Raw genomic sequence first — 24,971 nt, forward strand, 5'->3', positions numbered from 1 at the left:
CCCATACTACAATACTTTCTGAATTAATTAATCAGTTAATCTACTTCGTCTTCAATTATGAATTGACAATTTAGCAAAAAATAAATATTTTATGAATTGACCTGAAAAAAGCTGTCTCTTGTTCTTCACCCTGCAAAACAGAATGAAACCTGAACATGTGTTGACGATCTAGAACTAATAAAATAGTGATTTACATTATAAAATAGTTTAATATAATTTATGTACATAATTTTTATAAACGATTAAAATATAATGAAGCATGATAATTTGCATTTCATTGTGAAATCAGATAATATGTATTGCTGAATAAAATATGTTTGACCAACATATGATTTCAAATGTGCTTTTACTTAAAATTAACTTCTAATTTATTGCACATATATATTTTTACATTCGAAATCTATAAACACGTGGCTTAAATCCGAAAAAACACGCCACTTCATGCAATTAGGATATACTTCTAGTACTTTAACACATGTTTTAATTTTTGTTTATTGTCGTAGTTGAGTTGCATTGAAAGTGAACTTAGCATTTGTTACTAGCTCCGCAACACCCAAACAATTACGGTAAAAAATAAAGTACGCCGTAAGAAATTCTTTAAGACCATTGGATCGGTGATAAAATTAGATGTAGTACGTTAAGAAAGACATGAAATTCAACTTCATTAATATATTTCGACTTCTCTCACCCGATCGATCAATTTAATTTGATATCCAGATTATATTCTAACAATTTAAAAAAAATCACAGGATTGAACTTTGTAAATTCATTAGAGACTTGATTAAAATTGAAAACAGACACCCAGTCCAATTCTTTTACACACAGTAGAAATAGAATAGTAATATAAAATTAAATAAATATAGCAAGCATCCGTCGCTGGCCGCCCGAGAATCAGCATGCACAGAAATAATTTAGTAACATTCAAAGCCAGACGGGACTTTCTTGCCGCAATTGTTAAGAACCAAACTGAGTGCAACAGGAACATTCAAGTCGATTCCCAAAATATTAGCTCTAATGGCAGTACACAAGCAAAGAGCAGCTTCGAGATCGACAAGGCCTTCGATGAGACTGCAGCATGGCAGCGTTGGAGGTGATCCCACCACAACATCAACCAAGTTAAGCACATTAGCACATACTCCTAACTTCAATAGATCACATTTACCCCCAGAATAATACGTCGAAGTTGCGGAGCCAGGAATCTCAGGGATAGGGCTAGTGGCACTGACCACTGCAAAGAGGAGGTTAAGTGAGAGAAGAAGGGCAAATGAAGCAGTGTTCTTGGATTCCATTTCCGAAATCTGGTTGATGTTTTTTTATTTGCTTCGGGTGATTATAGTGCAAGAGGACTGTATGTTTTCTGCTGATGGATCTTGTAGTTGAGATGAAACTTATATTTATAGTCTTTATAAACTTCCTAGCAAGCTAGAAAGCCGAACTGTGTATAACGCTACCACGTCTAAGAAATAGCAAGTATAACGCAATAATTATAATTAAATCTTACGAAGAGAAAAGTTTAATAAACATGAGGGACATGTGGATTGAGATGTCTTGAATCGTCTCTAGCTAGCTAAGGAAATTCCTAAACACATCACACAAAGATCTTTTTAGCTGTCTAGAACTATATAAAAATTACCTTTTTTTAGTTTTAGAAATCTTGTGATGGCTATTCGAATAATCAAGAAACACCCGAGTCCCTAGCACGTCTATGTGTTATACATTCGCCGCAGGCATTTAAAGACGGATTCGCAGTTCATGATTAATATCAATCTTCTGCATGGTCCGTGTTTTACAATGCACATGTTCCTCCTGAATCTTAAACTAATGCTTCCTGGGATTTTAGGATATTTTCTGGGACGTGCTAACCTTGTCTTGTAGATACTTTCATTTCTCGAAGCCTTATATATATGCGCTTCAAGTTAGCTACGAAGCCCATCTGCAAAAACATAAACACTCTCTCACAGAGAAACATAACTACTTATAAACGAATTAGAGCAATACCAACCAGATTTTTGAAAATGGAATTCAAGAACACTGCTTCATTAGCCCTTCTTCTCTCACTTAACCTTCTCTTCTTTGCTGTGGTCACTGCCACTGACCCTGTCCCTAAATTACCTGGTTCCGCAACTTCGTCTTATTATTCTGGAGGCAAATGTGATCTCTTGAAGTTAGGAGTATGTGCCAATGTGCTTAACCTGGTTGATGTGGTTGTCGGATCCCCTCCAACGCTGCCATGCTGCAGTCTCATCGAAGGCCTTGTCGATCTTGAAGCGACTCTTTGTCTATGTACCGCCATTAGAGCCAACATTCTGGGAATTGACTTAAATGTTCCTATCGCACTCAGCTTGGTTCTTAATAACTGCGGCAAGAAAGTCCCGAGTGGCTTTGAATGTTACTAGAACATCTTCTTGGTGGTCTGATAAGCATGTTTAATTTTTTTATCTTTATAATTTTTATTTGATGTTTACCGTTTGTAAACAAAATGTATGGTTTGTTTCCCATTGAGGGCATCTCATCAATTCCCTTTGTTCGGGTCCTTTTGAGGTGCCATTTTGGGTTATTCCTTTGGTTGAGTTTGAGTTCCAACAAAATTTAAATTCATGATTCCGAGTAAAAAACTAATCGTTTGATCACTTCCTCTTACTAAAGTGAAGGTTTTAGTCATTAAGAGACAACTACCTCCTACGCTCATTTTTTATATGCGAACATTTTGTTGTTTACGTTTGTAACTAGAAATTGTAAAGTTTTCTTACCAAAAAAAAAAAAGAAATAGTAAAGTTTAGTTCAGTTTCTAACCGCAAAACCCAAACACCGGAGTATTGGAGTAAGAAAACATGGTTTGAATGTTTGATAAGAACATCTTTTCTGGCGTTGTAAGAATAACATTGACGTTGTCGCAAGTTGGCTACAATAATACTAAAATAATAAATTTAAATAATTTGTTGATTTGCTCCGGACGATAATTACTGACTCTATTTAAAATAGAATATATTATAATTATTTTGGGTTTAAATAAACTACATAATTTCTTCAAAACAGTTCACTATCCTGAAGATTCGAGATAGATTTTATCAATCAATTGAGTTGAGAAAACAATCCATCGGAGTCGGTATTCTTTTTTACGTATAGTATTCGCTCGTATTTTTATTTATAATATCAAATCTTGTTTTAATTTTAATTAAAAATTGTATCGTTAGAGTGAATATTCTTTATATTTTCATTTGGAATATATTTTATCTAGTTTTAATTAAAAAAAATATTATTTGATTAAAAATGATCCCAGAAATCTTTAAGAAACTTGGGCTGGATCGCTGTTAAATGGAATGGCATGACATTCAATTATATTTCGACTTGTTTTACCTGATCGATCGACGTCTTTAATTTGATATCCAGACCATATTAATTCTAACAAATTAAAAATTAACAGGATTGAACTTCGTAAATACAGGGAGAAGAGTACTTCGATTATAATAGATCACGCACCCAGTACGTACAAATCTTTTACAAACAGTTGTATAATAAAATAATAATAATAAAGAATGCATATATTGCCGGAGGATCACCGTGCAGAGAACTATCTTAGTAACATTCAAAGCCGGACGGGACTTCCTTCCCGCAATTATTAAGAACTAAACTGAGTGCAACAGGCATATTCAAGTCAATTCCCAAAATATTGGCTCTGATGGCCGTACACAAGCAAAGAGCAGCTTCAAGATCGACAAGACCTTCAATGAGACTGCAGCATGGTAGCGTTGGAGGTGATCCCACCACAACATCAACCAAGTTAAGCACATTGGCACACACTCCTAACTTCAATAGATCACATTTACCTCCAGAATAATAAGACGAAGTTGCGGAATCCGGTAGATTAGGGACAGAGTCAGTGGCACTGACCACAGCAAAGAAGAGAAGGTTGAGTGAGAGAAGAAGGGTTAATGAAGAAGTGTTCTTGGATTCCATTTCCGAAATCTGGTTGATGTTTCTTTTATCAGGTTCTGGTAATTAAATTTGTAGAAAAGGATTAGTGTATGTGTTCTGCTGATGGATCTTGTAGTTAGGATGAAACACATATTTATAGTCTTTATGGTCTTCCTTACTAGAGTCTTCCAAGCAAGAAAGCCCGGCCGGATAACGTTGGCACGTCTAAGTAATAGTAAGTATAATAGAAACATGAGGGACATGTGCATTGATATATCATAAATCCTCTCTAGCTTAAGAAATTCCTTGACACATTACACAAAGATCAATTCAGTTGTCTAGAACTATAGAAATATTACCATTTCTTTTTTAGTTTCAGGGATATTGAGCTGGCTATTACTTAATGAATGATTAAGAAACAGCCTATAGTCCCCAGCACGTCCATGTATTATACATTCGCTGCATGTATTTGAAGAGAGAGTGCCAATATTATGATTAATATCAATCTTCTGCATGTAGTTATCTAATTATATATATGCACATGTTCCTCCTGTTTCTTAAACTAATACTTTCCGGGATTTTTGTATATTACAGATTTACAGTTGCTAAAGATCATATAAGACGTGCTAACCTTGCCTTAATTATCGTAGATACTAATCACATAGCTATATTTATAATACCTTCTTGGATTTACAAACCACAGTATGCAAATATTCTACATTTTTTAAAACCTTATAAATATGCAATTCAATTTAGCTACGAAGTCCATCAGCAAAGACACAAACACATCTTTCACAGAGCAACATAATTACTAGAAACGACTTAGAGCGACATTACCCAACCAGGTTTCTGAAAATGGAATGCAAGAACAGTACTTCTTCATTAGCCCTTCTTCTCTCACTTAACCTTCTCTTCTTTGCTGTGGTCACTGCCACTGACCCTGTCCCTAAATTACCTGGTTCTACAACTTCGTCCTATTATTCTGGAGGCAAATGTGATCTATTGAAGTTAGGAGTGTGTGCCAATGTGCTTAACCTGGTTGATGTCGTTGTTGGATCCCCTCCAACGCTGCCATGCTGCAGCCTCATTGAAGGCCTTGTCGATCTTGAAGCTGCTCTTTGTCTATGTACTGCCATTAGAGCCAACATATTGGGAATTGACTTAAATGTTCCTATCGCACTAAGCTTGGTTCTTAATAACTGCGGCAAGGAAGTTCCAAGTGGCTTTGAGTGTTACTAGAACATCTTCTTGGAGTCTGATAAGCATGTTTAATTTATTCTCTTTAAATTTTTTATTTGATGTTTATGGTTTGTAAACGAAATGTATGGTTTGTTCGTTTGTTTCCCATTGAGGCATCTCATCAACTCCCTTTGTTTGGGTTCTTGTGAGGTGCCATCGGGTTATTACTTTGGTCTGAGTTTGAGTTCCAACAAAATTTAAGTTCATAATTCTAAGTAAAAAACTAATCGTTTCACTACCTTTTACTAATGTGAAGGTTTCACTCATCAAGTGACAACTGTATCCAAAGCTCATATTGTTTAAATAACAATTAACCATCTTACACCTCGCCAGAATCCAATTTGAGCCCCATGACTGACAAATCATTATTCTATTATCCGGTCGAATATATGTGCCAGGATATGAAAGATGTACATTGTTCACTGTATCTATCATTGCTGGCAATAGCATCATTTATCATCACCCAAGCATTGTACAATAAGACTCAGGAAATAAGATTGTCGTACGTGGTCTTACACAGTGTGAACCACATGAATACAGTAAGCAAATCTACTTATCTACTTATCTATCTAGTTTACTTATATATATTATATTGCAACCTGAGTTCAAAAACAAAACAAAAAAAAAATAACAATTGCAACCAAGGACAAAAGTTTTCAAAGAAATTGCATGTGAAATATCGATTATAGCCCTATTTAAGATATACCCCCTCCGTCCCAATTTATTTGTCTTGTTTGACTTTTATAATGGTAATTTAAAGCTTCCTACCATCAATCTTCTGACTATCAGAATAATGAGAATTGCAATCTTCAACCTAATATAAATAGCAAACAATTTCAAATCTTGAGTTCTAGTTAAACATCTGCATAACTTGAGAACAGTGAAGCATACCTGAGCTTCACAACGTACAACAGCCATCACACGATCATTGTATTCTTCAATATACGTTTCTCCGAGCATATAGCTGCATATGAATTCAGACAACGTAAGCAAGCTTATCGTTCAAAAGAACATTTAATAACCTGACAATAGTAAATTATAGAAGTACTTGTAAAATTTATGATACATCCTCTCAGTTATTACCAGTGTTGGGTATTTTATGGCAGGATAAGTGACTCATAGAATTTTACCAATTTAATGTCTCTCAAGAAAAGACTGTGATTTGTACATGTAAATATGTGATAGAGTGCACGTCATACGCAAAATACACGTCTATAATTAACCCAGATCAAACTATTGATGCATTGACTTGTTATTGCTTTTTATTCTTATACTCTAATGGTGAAAGATGTGTTACCGTACCCGAAACCCCAAGTAATTATAATGATAAGAAAAAATAAGTTCTTTTTGATTCGCTGATCTTTTGTACAGGTAAAAGAACTTAATCTCTTTTAAATTGGGGAAAGTAACATAAAAGATAGTCTACTACATGTCAGTGGAACTCCAGCCAAAGTAACTGGCCATATCACCGAAACAAAGTTTTCAGAATTTGGTTGAAATTAAAAATTGCAGTTTTGGTTAATTTTTACAGAATGCATTTAAACAAGTAAAGACCTTATTCGACCATCCCCCTAAGCTTGTACTCTCAATTCCCAGCTATGCCAATTGCTGATAATTTAGACAGAAGTCACAGAGCAGAACTTGGGATGGCATGGTATGGCAACATACTGACTGAATTTCAAAAATTGGCTTGAACCCACTTTCATATACACAAAGCCTGACCACTGATAAAAATTGCATTCTTGCATTCACATTGTCTTCCGAAAATAGATAAACCAATGACCTCCTACACCCTACTTTTGTCTATCACTTTACACAACCACACATGCATACATCAAAATTTCAAAAAAAATTACAACAAACCTCATCAAATGCAGACACCGATAAACGCCAATGAAGCTGCATTGTACACAGACAGGAGTGCACACCATCCGCTCGACAAAAAGTCTGAACGAAAAATCACCTTTGGTACCAATTGTTTGTTTGTCAGAAAGGCTAACTCACAATAAATCAAGAGAGAGCCACAATATCGTTACAATGTTTTTTGACAAAAATCAATCTGAAACAAGATATACCTCCATGCTAATAATCCACCCATTCACAACTTCCTCCCTCAAGTAAGCAAAAGCATATAATGTAATAAAGCCAGAACTGCAAGTTCGCAGCACATATTGAACAATAGAGATAAATACAAAGAAGAAACAATTCTTTTTTATCATTAATACGAACTTAAATATGTTTTCTTTATCAGAATCCACAAATTTAATACTTATAATAAAAGAGTTATTGATCAAATCTTGAAAACAATAGAAAATTTTTGGTCTGATTAACTCTCCATATGAAGTATGAGTCAATATCATCCCAGCGAACAGGTCTGTCCGGTAGACCAATCCAATATTCGATTGGCAATTTATCCTCGGTCATCTCTGAATCCAATGGTTCATGGATGAAAGCATGGATGCTTTCATCGTAAACTATCTGTGTCTCATCCACCTTACGGTCAGCGTCAGAGAGAGAAGCTATTCCTTGATGGACATAACATGCGACAACCAGTAGTAAAAACAATGTTACTCTCCTGCTATTCATCACCGCCCGATTTCCCTCTAATCTCTCTACGAGTATATATTATGGAACGATTAACAGATGGGGTATATATATACCTGCAAACCAATCAACATCAATTAGGTATCCGAAATGGATTTGTATGATTAAGAACCCAATCCGGATTAGAAAATTATTTTTATTATTTTTTATTTTATTATATGATATATCTACTTATCCTTTATATCCGAATTATTCGGGTCTTCAGTTAGCCAATAAAAAAAATAAATTATTTTAGTATCAATCAGAAACTATTTGTAGATTTTACAACAAAAATATTCTTTCTCTTACATTCTTTTTATTAAATTTTAGCTAGATTCATTTAACCAGTCAAAAAATAGAAAATTATTTAGAACCAACTAGAAATAATTCCTAAATTTTAAACCGATAATATTCATTATTCATTGACTTTGATGTTCAGTGAGTCACAGGGATGGTTGAAATTTTTTCCCGATAAATTAAAAATTATTTGAAAATAAATAAATATTATTTATATGTCTTTTATTATAATATACTATTCATTTAATCAGTCAATTAATATTTATCATATTCCGTTAACAAATTAATTTTTTTTATTTTAAAATTAATTTTAATCAATTAGATAGCATAATGAAATTTTAGACTGATCATATTTATTATTTGAATTTTTTTTAACACGGACACGTACAATTCTTGTACAAATAGTAACATAAATAAAAAATTAATAGTAATAAAGCATGCATATATTGTCAGAGGACCACCGTGCAGAGAACTCATTTAGTAACATGATGTTTAGCTAGTCTATCGAGTAATAATTAGAAAGTGTCCATAATTAATATTCGGATAAAAAAATGAGATGTATCAGACAAATTAATTTTGGAAGGTAAATTATTAACACACATGATAGATTATAGGCATTCCATGTCATAAATATTATATTAAACTCTATATGTATTAAGCATATTATTTTATAATATTGAATATTTAGCTTTTAATTTATTTTTTCATTTTTTATGTGTTTCGAATCTGAACTGGCTTACATTTTATCCGAGTTATGTCGAGTTTGACCCGAGTTAGACTCCCATCGAGTTAGTAATGTAAAATTAACTCATATTGTGGTCTGAGTAATTTGTCGAGTCGCTTAAATTTTAGATTAGCAAATCTAATAAATGAAAAGAAGAAGAAATAATCATAGTATAAATTGTCGAAAAAGTTATTATGTTGTTAATTGCAAATAAACTTCTTCTATTTGATGGTTAAAACAATAATAAAATAATGAATGTTCGACTGAATAATCGATATATTATCCAACTGATAATTAATTATTAGTAAAACATAGTGTTAAGCAAGATATATAAATATGCATATGATTAAGTATTACGATTAAGTATCACGATGCGTAAAAATAAGTAATGTGAATTACACCGAGTGAGTTATAAAACAAATATTATGGGATATCTAAATAATTTTACGCTCTTATATTTTTTTATATATAAGTATTACTCACTTTGGGATTGAATGAAAAAATGAACCAGATTTATTTTGCTATCTGATGCTCATAATAAATTTGAATTTGTAAATTTTTACGGCACTAATTTTCAAATGTTAAAGTATATTTTTAATATAGGTGCTTCATAATGTTAAAGTTAGTTTTTAGAAATTTCATAATTTCAATGTTTTTACAAGTTGTTATACCCTTATTAAAGGGGCAATGACCCATGGTCCATACCTACAGGGATCACAAATTTTTATTGTTATATAATTATAATATATCTTTTTTGTCAAGATAGAAAATAGTAAAATTGATTGATAATAAATTATAAAGGATCCAAAGTTTCAGTTACCGTTGCATCAGCAAAAAGAAGTTTTTTAAATTCAAAGTTAATAAAAACCTACTTGAGATTCTCAATATCACACGAACGATTGAATAGTCTTACAATTTTATCTATCAAAAAGGAACTCTGGGAGGGCTTCAAAAGTAGTCCAAAATTAAAAAAGTCCAAATTTTCGGTTACCGATGCATTACTGAAAAGAAGTTTTTCAAAATTAAAATTGATAAAATCCTACTTGATATTCTCAATGTCATAAGAATAGTTGAATTGTTACGATTGGAAGACATTCTTGACATGCACGCCATATAAAACTTCCTATTTTTTTATGACCATACTTTCTTCCAGTTATACTTATAAATATGTGAAATGTTCATAGTATAGGTCATTTGTATTTCTCCGACTTTCAACCAGTATTTCTCCCACTTTCAACCGGTATAGGGTTATTAGTAATATTACTCATGTGTCCTACAACTTTAACTTCATCAACTAATGCTAAAGTTGCAAAAAAAATCAAACAACTTGTCCCTCAAATTATTGCATCGCTCTCCTGTCCCGTTATTCGAAAATGAAAATTTTCAAAATTTTCTTAAAAAGATTATACAAATTTCTTTAAAAGATTCCAAGTTCTTCAGAACAGTTTCAATGTATTAGGCCACCACTACATACGTCTACTTTATCAAATTGTATATTGCAGTACCGCGTGCTGCACAATATCTAGGTGTGGATATCGCCAGCTCCTTGGTGTGGTTTGAAGGTAATGCAAGAAATAAAAGATAGAGTAATTAACAGTTTGCATCCCCTAATTTAGGTGGTTTTTGCGATTTGGTAACGTATTTATAATGTTGGCACTATGCCCCCCTTAGCTTATAAAAGTTAAACAAACTACAACCCAGTGTGCTCTCTTCGTTAAGACAGTAACGGTTGACGTTATTGTGCAAAGGTAAAGTGGGCAATTCATGTATAGAATATATAATACAGTACCATACAGTTAATACAAAGCCAACAATTTTTATGTACAACCCCTGTGGCTCATCTTCTCCATCACAACAAATCTTATTCGTCACAGCAAGCTAAATAAGTAATGTAGACAGCAAGCTAAATAAGTAATGCAAGTCAAATTTCAAATCTTTTAATTATTTTTTCACATGACTAAAATTAATATATCATAACATCCGTAAAGTTGGTTCGTTGAAAAAATAATTTTAATAATTTATTTCGTTAATCAGGAATGAATCTCATTTTAAGGAATAGTACTTCTTATTGGATTTTTCTTATAAAGTCATGCAAGTCAAATTTCAAATCTTTTAATTATTTTTTCGCATGACTAAAACCAATATATCATAACATTCGTAAAGTTGGATTGTTGAAAAAAACATTTTAATAATTAATATATGTTAACATTCGTACGGTTCGATCGTTGATTAAATTATTTCGAAAAATTATTATATTAATTAGGAATGAATCGCATTTTAAGGAGTAGTACTTCTTATTGGATATTTCTTTTACAAAGTCATGCAAGTAAAATTTTAAATTTTTTAAATTATTTCACACAAAATAAATATATTTCTATTCATATTTAAAAATTTACAAATATTTTAATTTTAAACCAAATAAATTTTAACATGTAATGAAAGTAATTAGATATGGGAAAGATAAATTTGACAGAAATTTGACCGAAATTAGTCAATTAATATTTAAAAAATTTCCACCACTTCAAGCGAGAAATTTTGCCGCCAAAAGTTAAATTTGACTGACTTCATTTTTGACCGAAGGCCGTCAAAGTTAATGACGTCAGCCCTAATTTTTTTGGAGGGAATTTTCCCTCCTATTTTTTGAGGGACCCGCATACTAAATATGACCGAATAAATTTGACCGGTGCTAAATTTGACCGTTTTTGGTCAAATATGAAAGCGGTCAAAAATAGTCGGTCAATTTTAACTTTGACTTGATATCATACGAAGTTGACCTTAAATTTGACTGCTAGAGGTCAAAAATAATAAGCTGGTCAAAAATACCCGGTTTTTCTTGTAGTGGGGAGTTGAAGGGATGATGTTGGGCGGGGGAATGATCAATCAAGCAAGTTATTTGTTTTTTTATTAGATTACATTCTTACAACAGACGCTACATCACTGGTCAATAACGTTGTCCGTCATCTTTTGACGGAGAGAGCACGCTGGGCTGTAATTTGTTTAACTTTTATAAGCTGAGGGGGGCATAGTGCCAACAATATAAATACGTTACCATATCGCAAAAACCACCTAAGTTAGGGGATGCAAACTGTTAATTACTCATAAAAGATACTACTACAACCCAGGCTATTCAAGTACTGACAAAGTTGTTAAGTACATAATGATCTTTCAGTCCAAAATTTAATGACACTACAAAGGAAGATAATTGTCAGTTTCCAGTAAGTTAAGATAATATTATTAACTAGTCATTTGACTTTCTAGGTGTAGAGACTTTTGTGTTCCATGACAATAATTTGCAGGAACTCCAAATTTTAATGGAATGTTGGTTCTTGGTCATGAACCTCTATTATTATTGTGTAGCTTGTCTCGAAAAAAGATCACTTACTGCATTGACGATGGTTCTTGGTCATGAAACTCTATTATTATTGCGTAGCTTGTCTCGAAAAAAGATCACTTACTGCATTGACGATGTTTTTAACAGTAGCTCCAAGTTCCTTTGAGTTGGGCGACATTGATAATTATGATTATGATGATTACAGTATGTACTTGCTCTTGATTCACGATGAATGTTACAGAATCGATATGGAATGTATCGAGTTTATGGAAATAAGTCTTGCCGGCTTCGACATATTTAAGTATGACAGAAATAATTCTTATACAGGAGTGAAACGGTAAATAATATATATGTGTATATTAATTTTTTTTATCTGTTATTATTTTGATATTGAACATTATAATTATGGTGGACTTGACTTTTAATGTTGTGAAACGGTAAAAAATTATGTAATATGAATATTCGACTTAAAAGCATCAAAAGTGAGTATTCATACTGTGATTTTTTATTTTGAGTTGGTGTTACTGATAAGTATTCACACATTCCCAAAATAAATCAAGTCACCTGCAAAAAATCATAATTTAGCTATGAAATGAGGCTGAATCTGGTAACTGGTTCACACATTATACATTAAAATAAAATATAATAAATGATAAATTTCTAATTTATTTAACTCTAAATTAGATGTAGGTTTGCGTTCTTAGAGGTAATTAAAACTGAAAACAAAAATATTGTTTTTCTTGCAAGTGACTATAAGTAACATACATAATGTGATAAATTTGTGCAAATAATGTGCAACTATATAATTTTAAATTAATTATAAATTATTTGAATTTTAATAACATTTTATTAGTGGTATAATAATATTGGACGTCCATGTTGTTTTATGAGAGAATGTGTTGAAATTTGATTGAATGTTAGTAACTGATTAATTATTTCATATATTAATATGTATTAATGATGATAGTTTATTTCTTCTTTTTTTTTTTTGTCTTTTACACTAAAATTCAAATCATATTATTCATATTTCTATTTGTCCTTTGGTAGTTAAATGATATTATTATTCTGTTTCAATATGTGTTTGTCTTTTAATATAACCTACTAAATATAAGAAATTACATATTAATTTTTGCCATTTGTTTTTTTTCCAAAATATGACAAAGTACAGGGTAAGTCATTGACCAAACTATAAATTATGCATATACTCATTTTATTGTAGTTTATTATAAATTACTCACTTATTTTCATCTAAATTGTCCTTTAATAAAAAAAACATATGTGTTAAGTATTATGTGTCCTCTCTAATTTAAATATATATTTAATATAAAAAGGAGTAAATATACAAGAATTATAAAAATTTAAACTTTTTTTAATATAAAACTAGCATATAAAACATATATAAATTGAAATGGAAAAAGACTTGTATAATCATATAATTATAGGGTTAAAAAGCGTTGGACGTATATTTGTCCAACGATTAAAAAGAACTCAATATGTTTTAAAAATATATATCAAGATGATAAATGTATTTAATTTTTCTCTAATCATCAAATAATACGAAATTAATTTTTTGCCCCTTCAATGCTCTGTCACTATCATTTGTTTTTTCTTTAATTTTAATTTCATTTCATAACATTATATTTAAAATTTTCTAAAAATAAAAAAAAAATTGTAATAAAAGTTACTCTAAGGCCCTGCTTTCATATGCTCCTTAATTCAAATATATTAATTAAAATTTATTAAGACCCATTATTTTAGGCACCACTTAAATTTTTTTTTTAAACTGTTTAAAACCGTGTCCCGCTCGAATAAGTATTTTATCAAGTAGATTACGGACTATATAATATCAGGATGTTGGCCTTACATAATGTAATTCCATAAATAATTTCTGAAGTACTAACTTAAGAAATTCTCATGAACACATCGTACAAAGATCATTTCAGTGGTCTCTTCAACTATAAAAATAAAACCTTTATTAGATTAGGGATATTGAGCTGGCTATTTGAATAACCAAGAAACACACTACTCCCCAGCACGTCTATGCATCATTATACATACATTTGCTGCATGCATTCAAAGGCAGTTGCGAAATCAAGACTAATACTAATGTTCTGTATGGTACGTATTTTACAATGCACATGTTCCTCCTGATTCTTACACTAATGTTTCCTGGGATTTTAGTATATCACAGTTGCTAATTTACCATCATATAGACGTGCTAACCTTGCCTTAATTATTGTAGCTAATAATTAATTACATAAAGTATATTCATAATACCTTTCTAGGATCTCCGAACAACAGTACGCACTGCATTTCTCAAAACCTTATAAATATGCGATTCAGGTAGCTACGAAGTCCATCAGCAAAACATAAACACATCTTTCACAGAGCAACATAATTACTAGTGACAAATTAGAGCGATACTACCAACCAGGTTTTTGAAAATGGAATGCAAGAACAGTACTTCTTCATTAGCCCTTCTTCTCTCACTCAACATTCTCTTCTTTGCTGTGGTGAGTGCCACTGACTCTGTCCCTAATTTACCTGGTTCCGCAACTCCGTCTTATTATCCTGGAGGCAAATGTGATCTGTTGAAGTTAGGAGTATGTGCCAATCTGCTTAACCTGGTTGATGTGGTTGTTGGATCCCCTCCAACGCTGCCCTGCTGCAGTCTGATCGAAGGCCTCGTCGATCTTGAAGCTGCTCTTTGTCTATGTACCGCCATTAGAGCCAACATTCTGGGAATTGACTTAAATGTTCCTATCGCACTCAGCTTGGTACTTAACAACTGTGGCAAGAAAGTCCCAAGTGGCTTTGAGTGTTACTAGACATATTCGGGGTGGTCTGACACACATGTCTAATTTATCAAATTCTTAATTAATTTTTATTTGAAGTTTACAATTTGTAAAAGAAATGTATTGTTTGTTTCCCTTTGTTCGGTTCCTTCTGAGGTGCCATTTTGGGCTATTCCTTTGGTCTGATCGTGAGTTTCAATAAAATTATTTCCATAAATTTCAGTTATAAATTAAACTACTAGCTACAGTAATTCCTTTTACTATATGCAGGTTTTGATTCATAATCGAAAGACAAAGGTCTCCTGCCCTCATTGTTCACATGTACATCAATGATGTATTGTTTACATTGAAAAGAAAATATACATGTGTACTGTAGCTTTTATATATTGTCCATCATCATAATTAAAGAAGTTAAATTCATGATTACTCATTCCTGTTATTATTTATACGCTATTTTTATATAAATGTCAGTTCTTCTTCTTTGTCAGGGGTAAATGGCAGTTCTTTTTTAATCTTTTTAATTCAGTATATTTCTAACAACACCTAGCTAAAGATATGTCAGTACACTACAAGAAAATCCGATATTCCCAACGGAATTTCCCGTTGGTAAACATGAAATCCCATTGCTAAAACCAAATGCCAACCGAATTACCAACGGAAAAAACTGTTACTAAAAACCTCGTTGGTAAAATTTTTCCAACGGAATATGTATTCCGATGGTAATATTACAACGGATTAACAACAGATTGGGAGGCTGTTGACTTTCGGAGAAATCCAATCTACCAACGGATATTCCGTTGGTAACTTGCCAACGGACATTAAACCGTTGGTAATGTGCCAACAAAAATTGCCAACCAACATTCCGTTGGCAAAAAACTTTAGCAACAAAATGACATTCCATTGGTAAAGCACTTTACCAACAGAATGCCTACAGATTTTGCTTCCTAATAAAGGTTAAATTTTAATTATTTATAATTCCATTCTGTTGGTAAACGGTTGGTAAAGATATAAATATAATTTTTTTTTATTTTTATGGATACATTTAAATCTTTTTGACATCCTTATATTATACAATTAATAAAATAAATTGCTTCATTAAATAAAAGAAAAAGTCATAAATTAAAAGCAAAAGCAATATCCAAACATCCGAGGTTATAATTCATAGGTCACACATACTTCATACATAACATATAAAAAAGCTAGCTTGTCTCGTACACAATATCTAATTTGCAAGTCAGCTCTTCATTTCTTCCATCTACTTTCTCATCTCTTCAAATTCTTGACTTCTCATTTGAATTCTGATCACCTTCCCTTGTGTGCGGCTTCGTCATTCGAATTCTTCTCCGCTAGTTCTTTAAACACCCTGACCTAAGAAGGAGGCTAAGTGCAGTACACAGATGACTTATTAGGATCAACTGGCAAATAAGTTATCATAAACAATAATCTTGCACAAGGCCAGCAAAAGCAAATGACCAGTGATCTCAAATCGTCTAATCAGAGTACAACAAGCTCTTATAAGTATTTTAGATATCAAAGGACAATTATTATAACATTCTTGAGCAAAAGACATGAAATAGGAACAATAATCAAAGGACAATCCCTGACCATTCTAATGCATATCAAAACCCCTGATCCAAGCAAAACAAGTAATGATGAACTAGTTAAACTTTTATGAAACAAAACTGTAGAGACACGTCTAAATGGACTTAGAACAGAACTTAACTGGTGCATAACAAACCATATTGAGATACTCCAGCAAGCAGAAACCATAATTAAGAAGATAAAAAATAGGAAGATACATTGTGTTGTAAAGTCAAAAGGGTCCAAACCGAAAAATCGACAGAGATGGTTCTGAGGGTAGGAGGGGGGAGACTGGAATTAATTAGTTATATATATATGAATAAAGGCAATAAAACTAAGACAAAAGTACAATACAAGAGCAAGGCATAATTACCCATTTCAAGGCCTTTACAGTCTACACGAATCAGCTCTTCCACAAGAAAAGCATCACAGACCGTAGCTACAAGACTGTAATAGTAGCCATTCCTTGCTACATCTCAACAAAAAGTATATGAGTCTCTGCTAGAATTAATAACAATATGAACAACACAGAGTCTATGTACCAAGTCTTGTCAAGGTGGGAACAGCTAATCCTCGTCTTCTTATTTCTTTCGTCTCCTCGATGCTCAATTGTTTAATAGTTGTTTTTATGAGCCTTGGATATACAGGTTTTGAGGCTTCCATGGCATTAATGGAATTACTAGCCTCTTTCTGGGGTGATAATTCCTTCCTCTGTATTATCAGTAGACCACCGTGTTTATGGATAATCTTACTAAAAGTTTTATCTTGGAAGATGGACATTACTATCAATAAATATTAATTAGATGACATCATACCAAGAATTTAGCAGTTTGCGTGAAAAAGTGGCTAACTATGTTGTGGTTCAACAACTTGAGCAAGTGAAGGAGATCTTCGACGTCTTTTGACACATTTGGTCATCGAAATATGATCACTTTCCACATTGCACAAGCTCCTGATTCCAGTGCCTCCTGCTTCAGGTTTTATTAAGTTCATCACCATTGGTCAGATATTGAACTACATCATCAAACATAGTAGAAAGATTAATGAGTTGGCAGTAGCAAATTATCAGGAAGATCAAGAAATAAACACAAGTACACAACCTGGTTATAAAAAACACTAGCTAAATAAGATGAACATGTGTAAATTAAAAGATGGATAACAATCTCACAATAGCAATTAGACTGAACAAAACTAGCATAGCATTCGAAACAAAGATGGATCCTTGCACCTAACACTGAACAAATCCCAGATCTGAATATTGCATTCTTCTCAATTAGGAACAATACATGTAAACCAAAAGCAAAACTAAAATTCAGGTAACAATACCTAATTGAAACCCCAATTAGGAACAAGGAGAGCTTTGCAAGCAGAATACCAAAAGCAAAATGGCCAACCAGAGAGAGCTTTGTTGCCGTTTGAGAAAGAGAGTTTTTGACAAATAAAACCCTAACTCGCGCTTTGTGCTGCATTTTTTCACAATGCCGCTCTTTTTTTCCCTCAAGCCGCTCTTTTTTTGATTTGGCGGTGCCTGAAATTTTTAATATATAAATAATTTATAATCAAAAAATAATTACATAAGACTATCTCGAAAGGAGATATCTATAATTATTAATAATTACTATTATCAAGTTTTAATGGCTATATTCTCAAATAATAATTTATCATAAAAAACTTATAAACAATATTTTCCAGATTTACAAGGACTTATAAACTTATAATTTATCATAAAAAATCTATATTGTAGCGCAAACAATAAAAAAATTTACTAATTTAATAAAAAAATTTTAAAGAAATTTATTTAAATATAAATATAAAATTAAAAGTAATATATACATATTATATAATTATTAAATTGTAGAATGCAAGCAAAGAAGACGAGAGGGATAGAAGACGTGGCATAAAAAACGATTTCTTATTCAACAAATATAACATCTCAGAATTCGATAGGTAAAATTATACCTAACAAGAGAGTATCATTGGTGTTGGATAATAGGAGAAGAATATCTATAGTTTTTATTTTTTGTTGCGAGCTAGGGAGATTTACCTAACAGATGCAAATGGTTGGAGTTGTTTTAAACGAATTTAAAATATATCAGTATTTAGATATATAAAATTTAAAATAAATATGTACCTAATTATAAGAATCATTATTGAAATCAGAGTGAACATCACTTCTTGATGATCATATTTCTACCGAATCTTGAATCAAACTCTATTTCTTCTTCTCGCAACCATTCACAGTCATCTAAATTTATTATTTCTTCGTCATCATTTAGACGTGTATGAATATCTTCTGTAGTAATCATGTTTAAGTGTATAGGTATCTCATCTTGACACGATTCAACAAGTGGGCGAGTTTTAATTATGATGATAGAAGTTTAGAAACTGAAGAGAGAAAGAAAAAATTGAATGCTCTAACAATGTCTATTATGTGATAAAGTCAATTGTAATGTTGCTGCTTTGTGTGATGTTGGTGCAATTTGAATCGCTCGGAAGATCGTTGATTTCGTTTTCAGCTTTAAGAATTTTTGAATTCTATGTCAAACGATCAGAATACAAATTATCAAATTGTTTTTAGTATGTTATTTATTTTCCAACATGTATGGTCAGTTGGGGTTTGTCCAACTGTATTATGTTCTGGTTAATGAAAATTATTTTTATTTTGTGCCAAAAAAAAACTTCTAATATGTTTATAATACTGACGGATTGCCAACGGAATCAGATGACTCATCTACTTTACCAACAGATTTCCAACGGTTGCTCTATTTTAGCAACGGCTTCCCAACGGAACAAATATTGACTCTGGACAAATTAGCAACTGAATTACCAACGGAACGAAGCATCAAGTTACCGACAGAAATTCCGTTGTTAATCCATAACAAGTCTGTTAGTATTCAGATGCTAGATTTTTCCGTTGGTAAACCGTAACAAGTTAACAACAGAAATTACCAACGGAAATGATGACTACAAAGCATCAAGTTACCAACGGAAATTCCGTCGCTAATCCATAACAAGTTTGTTAATATTCGGATGCTAAATTTTCCGTTGGTAATCCGTAACAAGTTAACAACGGACATTACCAACGGAAATGGTGACTACAAAGCACCAAGTTACCAACGAAAATTCCGTTGCTAATCTGTAACAAGTCTGTTGGTATTCGGATGCTAAATTATCCGTTGGTAATCCGTTGAGAATTCTGTCACAACGCCTCCATTTCCCAACGGAATATTTCGTTGGTAAATATTGGTTGGTGAACCGTTGGTAATCTGTTGCTGACTGTTTGACCTCATCCTGTACAAAAAGTGGTCAGCATTCCGTTGGGAAATTGTAACGGAATTAGTTCCGTTGGGAAATTTTGTTGGTAATTCCGGGAATTCTTGTAGTGGTAGTTTCTGTGCGTCAAATGTTATATGCTGAAAGGAGCTCCGTCGGATCAAGTTGGCATTCGCAATAGCCTTATATTGTTAGAGGACGAATTTTATTTGTCAGATCTCTTCAAAAGGCGTAAGTAAAGGTTGCCCATATATATGTTCATCACAATTTTAAGTTTTTAACGCTGCAGGGCTAATCGTGACAAAACACACAATTGTGTGCATACAAACATCCAGCTTAATTGTCACAGGAAATGATGTGCATAAGATATAAATTAACGCATTGCAAAATATTGTGTAAATCACACTCCGTGAGAGAACATTTAATTTATTCCTTAATAATTACCGGCAATATAGTAAGAGGAATGAAATAATGAACACAATTATACGTAGCGAGATAATTGAACATGAAATAAAAGACTTTGAATAATAATACCAAAATGTTATAAAACAATCGGTGAAATGCACGGGGTCTATACGATATTAGAAACACTCGAACCTGTTTGGCTGTTTGGAACATGGGAAAACATTAATTTAGAATATCACTCCGATAATGAACATAAATTACTGCATTGCCATATAGCAATGAGGAATGAAATAATGAATACAATTATGTTATACGTAGCGAGAAAATTGAAATAAACAAAATAACAATGAAGTATCATGAAACACCCGGTGTAATGCATGACGACTATACGATATTAGTAACACTGGAATCCGTTTGGTACTTTCTTGCCACAGTTATTTAGAACTAAGCTGAGTGCAACCGGAACATTTAGGTTTATTCCCAAGACATTGGCCTTAATGGCAGTGCAGAGACAGAGAGCAGCCTCGAGATCAACTAGGCCTTGGATGAGACTGCAACATGGAAGGGTTGGCGGAGATCCAACAACGATATCAACCAAATTCAGCACATTCACGCATACTCCTAATTTCAGCGGATCAGGGCATTTTCCTGTAGAATAAGCTGGAGTTGAAGCGGGAGTACGAGGAATTGGTGTGGGAGAAGGAATTGGCTTGGAAGTTGGAGTCGGAGGAGGAGGCGGCTTGGAAATCGGTGTTGGCTTTGGTACATTAGGGCTGGGGGTAGTGTCACAGGCAATGCCCAGGCTAAACAAGAGAATACTAACTGACAGAAAAAAGGTAGCTACAACATTGTTCTTGGAATTCATTTCTACGAAGTAATTGTCTATATGAGAAAGAACTGTTTATGTTTCTTGCCGATGTGTCTAGCTACTTTTGTTAAAACACATACTTATAGGGTTTTCTGAGAACCATGAAACTATGTATTTAGAATTAAGTCCCAAGCACGTCTTAATTGGGTGCATGTAAGGACCGAATCATAATACTGCGATAACCAAATCATACGAATGATAGTTTAACTGCTTAATCAAGAATAACAACGTGACGTGCTCTGCATTTACATTTATGTATAATTAGTTTTTTCCCTGTAAAGGATCTAGCTAATTATATAATTCGTTGAAATTATACTATTCACACCGGTATTAATTAATGATAATCTACTTATATATCGTATTACTAAATCATGCATGTATATTATCACACATCACTTCGCTAATATCCTGATGAGAGTCTTTTTCTGATAATTAACTAATTTATCAGGCTAATTAAGTACGTCCTGTATGATTCTGTATGGAATTCTTTGGAGGATTAATGAAGAAGTACTAGTCAATGCACATGTTCCTCATGATATTAAACTAGTTATTCATTTCTGGCTTTTTCATAATGAATACTCTGCTGCTTATAGTTGCTACTCAGAGGACGTGCTAACCTTTTGCTTTTTATAGATCCCCATGTTTACAAAATCTTCTAGCATCAGCAAACAAAAATAGAGTAACATATAGTGTTCTGCATTTGAACCCTATAAATATGTGTTTAAGGTTGGCTACGAAGTCATCAGCAAACAAACATACAATCTTCTCAGAGCAACATATTTAGTTACTAGCTAGAAGCTAATTAAAGGAATTCCAACCAGGTTTTCGAAAATGGAATCCAAGAACACTGCTTCATTAACCCTTCTTCTCTCACTCAACCTTCTCTTCTTTGCTGTGGTCAGTGCCACTGACTCTGTCCCTAATTTACCTGGTTCCGCAACTTCGTCTTATTATCCTGGAGGCAAATGTGATCTGTTGAAGTTAGGAGTATGTGCCAATGTGCTTAACTTGGTCGATGTCGTTGTTGGATCCCCTCCAACGCTGCCGTGCTGCAGTCTCATCGAAGGACTTGTCGATCTTGAAGCTGCTCTTTGTCTATGTACTGCCATTAGAGCCAACATTCTGGGAATTGACTTGAATATTCCTATCGCACTCAGCTTGGTTCTTAACAACTGCGGCAAACAAGTTCCAAGTGGTTTTGAATGTTACTAGGATATCTTCATGGTGGTTCGCGCGACATACGCATGTCTAATTTATCAAATTCTTAATTTATTTTTTAAACGACGTTTACAGTTTGTAAACGAAATGTATTGTGTGTTTCCCATTAAAGGCATCTCGTCAATCCCCTTGGTTTGGGTCTGTGAGGCCTTTGGTCTAAGTTTCGGTATCAATGAAAATTATATTCATAATCTATCTTTAGTGAAAAACTAATAGATTCACTTCCTCTCTTATAATTATAATGTGCACAGTTTTCGTAATCAAGAGACAACTGTCGCCTAGACTCATTGTTTACATGCGAACATTGTAGTGTTTACGATGTTCATTGATTGTATATATACATTTGTAATTATGAATTACCATGAAACCGATTATTATTATACTGTAGCCTGTTACGTTCGTCATGCCGACAAACTCCTCGTAACGCATACGATTTGGTCGGTTTTAAACTTATAATCAACGGTTTGAACTTGGAACACCTACTATCTTTGGTGATCATATTTATATGACTGATATCGACAAGTTTTATTGCACTGATATTTTAATTTTCCTATATTACCAATCATCTAATTTTAAAAGTAAATATATTAATGTTGGAATTTAATCGTTAACTTATTTAAGTATTTGTTTATTTATTTAGTTTTGAATAAATTAGCTGTAGTGTTTAATTTATATTAGGACTTGGTCATATGCAGTAGCAGGCACTGTTGATGTGCATTAGTATTTAAAAGGTTGCATGTAATCAGTCTATATTAGTTTATATATATATATAAGAAGTTTTAGTTTTCCTCTCTGCAAATGTTTCCTACGTCTAAACAACTTATATACATCATGTAGATTATGTTATTTTTCAACAATTAATATGACTATCTTCTTCCTAAAGTTTAGTATGCATGGAGGGTCCAAACTATAAGATCTCCTTGAAACTATGTACCTACGGTTAAAAATCACTGTTAAAATTCAAGAATGATACGACTTAAAGAGGTTACTTCTGTCCTGTTACAGTATTTTTTATACGCTATCTATTCTTTGTATAAATGGCAGATACATTAATCTTTTGAACTCATATATTTCTATACACTATTTTATCATTAACAGACACATTATAAATACGGATCGACCACTACCAGCTAGCTAGCCAGAAGATCATCGGGGGGTTTTCTTTTTGACGAAAGAATTATGTTTTTTTCAAGAGTATCACATAATACTTAATTAAGCTCGTTTTATTTGGAACGTAACATAAGTCAATATTTTTCGACAAATTTACATGCGGAAGTCTCTGTAATACGATTTTTAATTCGTAGGTCTCCTCAGAAGGCTTAAGAGCTCTAATTAAATACACATAAGAGCTTACTCGCAATATATCAGAACAATTAGAATTATGGTTATAATTTGAACGGTGCAGGCTATCCATAACGAAACATTAATTTAAAATATCACTCGATAATGAACATAAATTTCTTTATTGTCATATAGCAAGGACGAATGAAATAATGAATACAATTACACTTAGCGAGAAAATTGAAATAAAAGAAATTAACAATGAAGTATCATGAAACCCCCGGTGTAATGCGCGCATGACGACTATACGATTTTAGTAACACTCGAATCCGTTTGGTACTTTCTTACCACAGTTATTTAGAACTAAGCTGAGTGCAATCGGAACATTTAGGTTTATTCCCAAAACATTGGCCTTAATGGCAGTGCAGAGACAGAGAGCAGCCTCGAGATCAACTAGGCCTTGGATGAGACTGCAACATGGAAGGGTCGGAGGAGATCCAACAACGATATCAACTAAATTCAGCACATTCACGCATACTCCTAATTTCAGCGGATCAGGGCATTTTCCTGTAGAATAAGTTGGAGTAATTGGCTTAGAAGCCGGACTCGAAGGAGGCGGCGGCTTGGAAATCGGCGTTGCAGGAGGAGGTGACTTCGGTACATTAGGGCTAGGGTTAGTGTCATCACATGCACTGCCCAGGCTAAAGAAGAGAAGGTTTGCTGATAGAAACAAGGTAACTGCCATATTTTTCGTGAAATTCATTTCTACGGGATAAATGTGATTAACGATATACGAGAAAGAATTGCTTATGTTTCTTGCCGATGGTGTCTAGCTACAGAGTTTAAAACTACTTATAGGATTTTACAGCATTCTGCCATTAGGGGTGAGGGTTGTTTAGAAAAACACCCTAGCACGACGTCTTATGCATAGTACATTTGATGCGTGCATGCGAAGACCGAATCGTAATATTGCGAAGACCGAATCGTAAGATTGCGATAACGCAAGGTTATAAATGATAGTTTAAGAACCACGTACGAGGGACGTGCTCAACATATACATTTACTGTTACTTCTATTTCATAAGCAGAATCTAATTATACAATTCCTCGTTTTCAAAATTTATGTACTTATTGACGTTTTTTGAAATTAAATAGACACAATTTTGGCTGAATTTCATAAATTATTTTTGTATGATTTAAAAATTTTGGAAAATAAATTTTAAGATGAAATGCGTATATTTTTTTTAATATTATAATTTGATTGTTCTTATTTATGTAATACATGACATTTCAAAATTTGTTTAAATCAATAAATAAAATTAAAACAAGACGTATAATTTAAACGGAAGAAATATTTTTTTGAAATGATAATATGTACTCCCTTCGTTTCAAAATAGATGTCCACTTTTAAAAAAAGTAAATATTGACAAATTAGAGGCATTAAATGACTATAATATGTGGA

General features: G+C 32.8%; 8 protein-coding genes and 2 long non-coding RNA genes across 14 annotated transcripts; 4 read left to right on the forward strand and 6 right to left on the reverse strand.

The window, feature by feature from the left end:
• Nucleotides 1-911: 911 nt before the first annotated feature.
• On the reverse strand, nucleotides 912-1,289 carry LOC108207869 (14 kDa proline-rich protein DC2.15). Its single transcript, XM_017378299.2, has one exon. The coding sequence runs from the start codon at nucleotides 1,287-1,289 to the stop codon at nucleotides 912-914; it is 378 nt and encodes a 125-aa protein (XP_017233788.1).
• A 624-nt stretch (nucleotides 1,290-1,913) lies between these two features.
• On the forward strand, nucleotides 1,914-2,598 carry LOC108207870 (14 kDa proline-rich protein DC2.15). The gene has a single exon (XM_017378300.2). The coding sequence runs from the start codon at nucleotides 2,016-2,018 to the stop codon at nucleotides 2,394-2,396; it is 381 nt and encodes a 126-aa protein (XP_017233789.1). The 5' UTR covers nucleotides 1,914-2,015; the 3' UTR covers nucleotides 2,397-2,598.
• A 978-nt stretch (nucleotides 2,599-3,576) lies between these two features.
• On the reverse strand, nucleotides 3,577-3,957 carry LOC108207872 (14 kDa proline-rich protein DC2.15). Its single transcript, XM_017378301.1, has one exon. The coding sequence runs from the start codon at nucleotides 3,955-3,957 to the stop codon at nucleotides 3,577-3,579; it is 381 nt and encodes a 126-aa protein (XP_017233790.1).
• A 629-nt stretch (nucleotides 3,958-4,586) lies between these two features.
• LOC108206784 (14 kDa proline-rich protein DC2.15) lies at nucleotides 4,587-5,537 on the forward strand. The gene has a single exon (XM_017377191.2). It carries the CDS (start codon nucleotides 4,771-4,773, stop codon nucleotides 5,152-5,154), a length of 384 nt encoding a protein of 127 aa, XP_017232680.1. The 5' UTR covers nucleotides 4,587-4,770; the 3' UTR covers nucleotides 5,155-5,537.
• A 225-nt stretch (nucleotides 5,538-5,762) lies between these two features.
• Nucleotides 5,763-7,889, reverse strand: LOC135150872 (uncharacterized). 3 transcript variants are annotated; one of them, XR_010289319.1, is made up of 3 exons: nucleotides 7,018-7,840; nucleotides 6,046-6,118; nucleotides 5,763-5,968 (listed from the first exon to the last, which is right to left on the reverse strand). It is a non-coding gene; the product is annotated as an uncharacterized LOC135150872 (long non-coding RNA). The 3 variants fall into 3 exon arrangements; XR_010289320.1 differs by having other exon boundaries at nucleotides 5,763-6,118; nucleotides 7,018-7,117; nucleotides 7,230-7,837; XR_010289318.1 differs by having other exon boundaries at nucleotides 5,763-6,118; nucleotides 7,018-7,889.
• A 6,538-nt stretch (nucleotides 7,890-14,427) lies between these two features.
• On the forward strand, nucleotides 14,428-15,101 carry LOC108207873 (14 kDa proline-rich protein DC2.15). Its single transcript, XM_017378302.2, has one exon. It carries the CDS (start codon nucleotides 14,534-14,536, stop codon nucleotides 14,915-14,917), a length of 384 nt encoding a protein of 127 aa, XP_017233791.1. The 5' UTR covers nucleotides 14,428-14,533; the 3' UTR covers nucleotides 14,918-15,101.
• Nucleotides 15,102-15,984: 883 nt separating this feature from the next.
• LOC108205949 (uncharacterized) lies at nucleotides 15,985-17,954 on the reverse strand. 3 transcript variants are annotated; one of them, XR_010289321.1, is made up of 5 exons: nucleotides 17,792-17,954; nucleotides 17,281-17,479; nucleotides 17,008-17,176; nucleotides 16,839-16,934; nucleotides 15,985-16,264 (listed from the first exon to the last, which is right to left on the reverse strand). It is a non-coding gene; the product is annotated as an uncharacterized LOC108205949 (long non-coding RNA). The 3 variants fall into 3 exon arrangements; XR_001804031.2 differs by having other exon boundaries at nucleotides 15,985-16,934; nucleotides 17,792-17,953; XR_001804030.2 differs by having other exon boundaries at nucleotides 15,985-17,176; nucleotides 17,792-17,953.
• A 2,401-nt stretch (nucleotides 17,955-20,355) lies between these two features.
• On the reverse strand, nucleotides 20,356-21,057 carry LOC108207874 (14 kDa proline-rich protein DC2.15). Its single transcript, XM_017378303.2, has one exon. The coding sequence runs from the start codon at nucleotides 21,006-21,008 to the stop codon at nucleotides 20,538-20,540; it is 471 nt and encodes a 156-aa protein (XP_017233792.1). The 5' UTR covers nucleotides 21,009-21,057; the 3' UTR covers nucleotides 20,356-20,537.
• Nucleotides 21,058-21,737: 680 nt separating this feature from the next.
• Nucleotides 21,738-22,422, forward strand: LOC108207875 (14 kDa proline-rich protein DC2.15). Its single transcript, XM_017378304.2, has one exon. The coding sequence runs from the start codon at nucleotides 21,843-21,845 to the stop codon at nucleotides 22,221-22,223; it is 381 nt and encodes a 126-aa protein (XP_017233793.1). The 5' UTR covers nucleotides 21,738-21,842; the 3' UTR covers nucleotides 22,224-22,422.
• A 1,230-nt stretch (nucleotides 22,423-23,652) lies between these two features.
• Nucleotides 23,653-24,344, reverse strand: LOC108207876 (14 kDa proline-rich protein DC2.15). Its single transcript, XM_017378305.2, has one exon. It carries the CDS (start codon nucleotides 24,271-24,273, stop codon nucleotides 23,824-23,826), a length of 450 nt encoding a protein of 149 aa, XP_017233794.1. The 5' UTR covers nucleotides 24,274-24,344; the 3' UTR covers nucleotides 23,653-23,823.
• Between the last annotated feature and the right edge of the window lie 627 nt (nucleotides 24,345-24,971).

This window comes from Daucus carota, chromosome 2, assembly GCF_001625215.2.
Source record: "Daucus carota subsp. sativus chromosome 2, DH1 v3.0, whole genome shotgun sequence".
Taxonomy (NCBI): domain Eukaryota; kingdom Viridiplantae; phylum Streptophyta; class Magnoliopsida; order Apiales; family Apiaceae; genus Daucus; species Daucus carota.

Coding starts and splice junctions, on each gene's coding strand:
- LOC108207869 (XM_017378299.2), bottom strand. CDS start 1,289: ATGGAATCCAAGAACACTGCTTCATTTGCCCTTCTTCTCTCACTTAAC.
- LOC108207870 (XM_017378300.2), top strand. CDS start 2,016: ATGGAATTCAAGAACACTGCTTCATTAGCCCTTCTTCTCTCACTTAAC.
- LOC108207872 (XM_017378301.1), bottom strand. CDS start 3,957: ATGGAATCCAAGAACACTTCTTCATTAACCCTTCTTCTCTCACTCAAC.
- LOC108206784 (XM_017377191.2), top strand. CDS start 4,771: ATGGAATGCAAGAACAGTACTTCTTCATTAGCCCTTCTTCTCTCACTT.
- LOC108207873 (XM_017378302.2), top strand. CDS start 14,534: ATGGAATGCAAGAACAGTACTTCTTCATTAGCCCTTCTTCTCTCACTC.
- LOC108207874 (XM_017378303.2), bottom strand. CDS start 21,008: ATGAATTCCAAGAACAATGTTGTAGCTACCTTTTTTCTGTCAGTTAGT.
- LOC108207875 (XM_017378304.2), top strand. CDS start 21,843: ATGGAATCCAAGAACACTGCTTCATTAACCCTTCTTCTCTCACTCAAC.
- LOC108207876 (XM_017378305.2), bottom strand. CDS start 24,273: ATGAATTTCACGAAAAATATGGCAGTTACCTTGTTTCTATCAGCAAAC.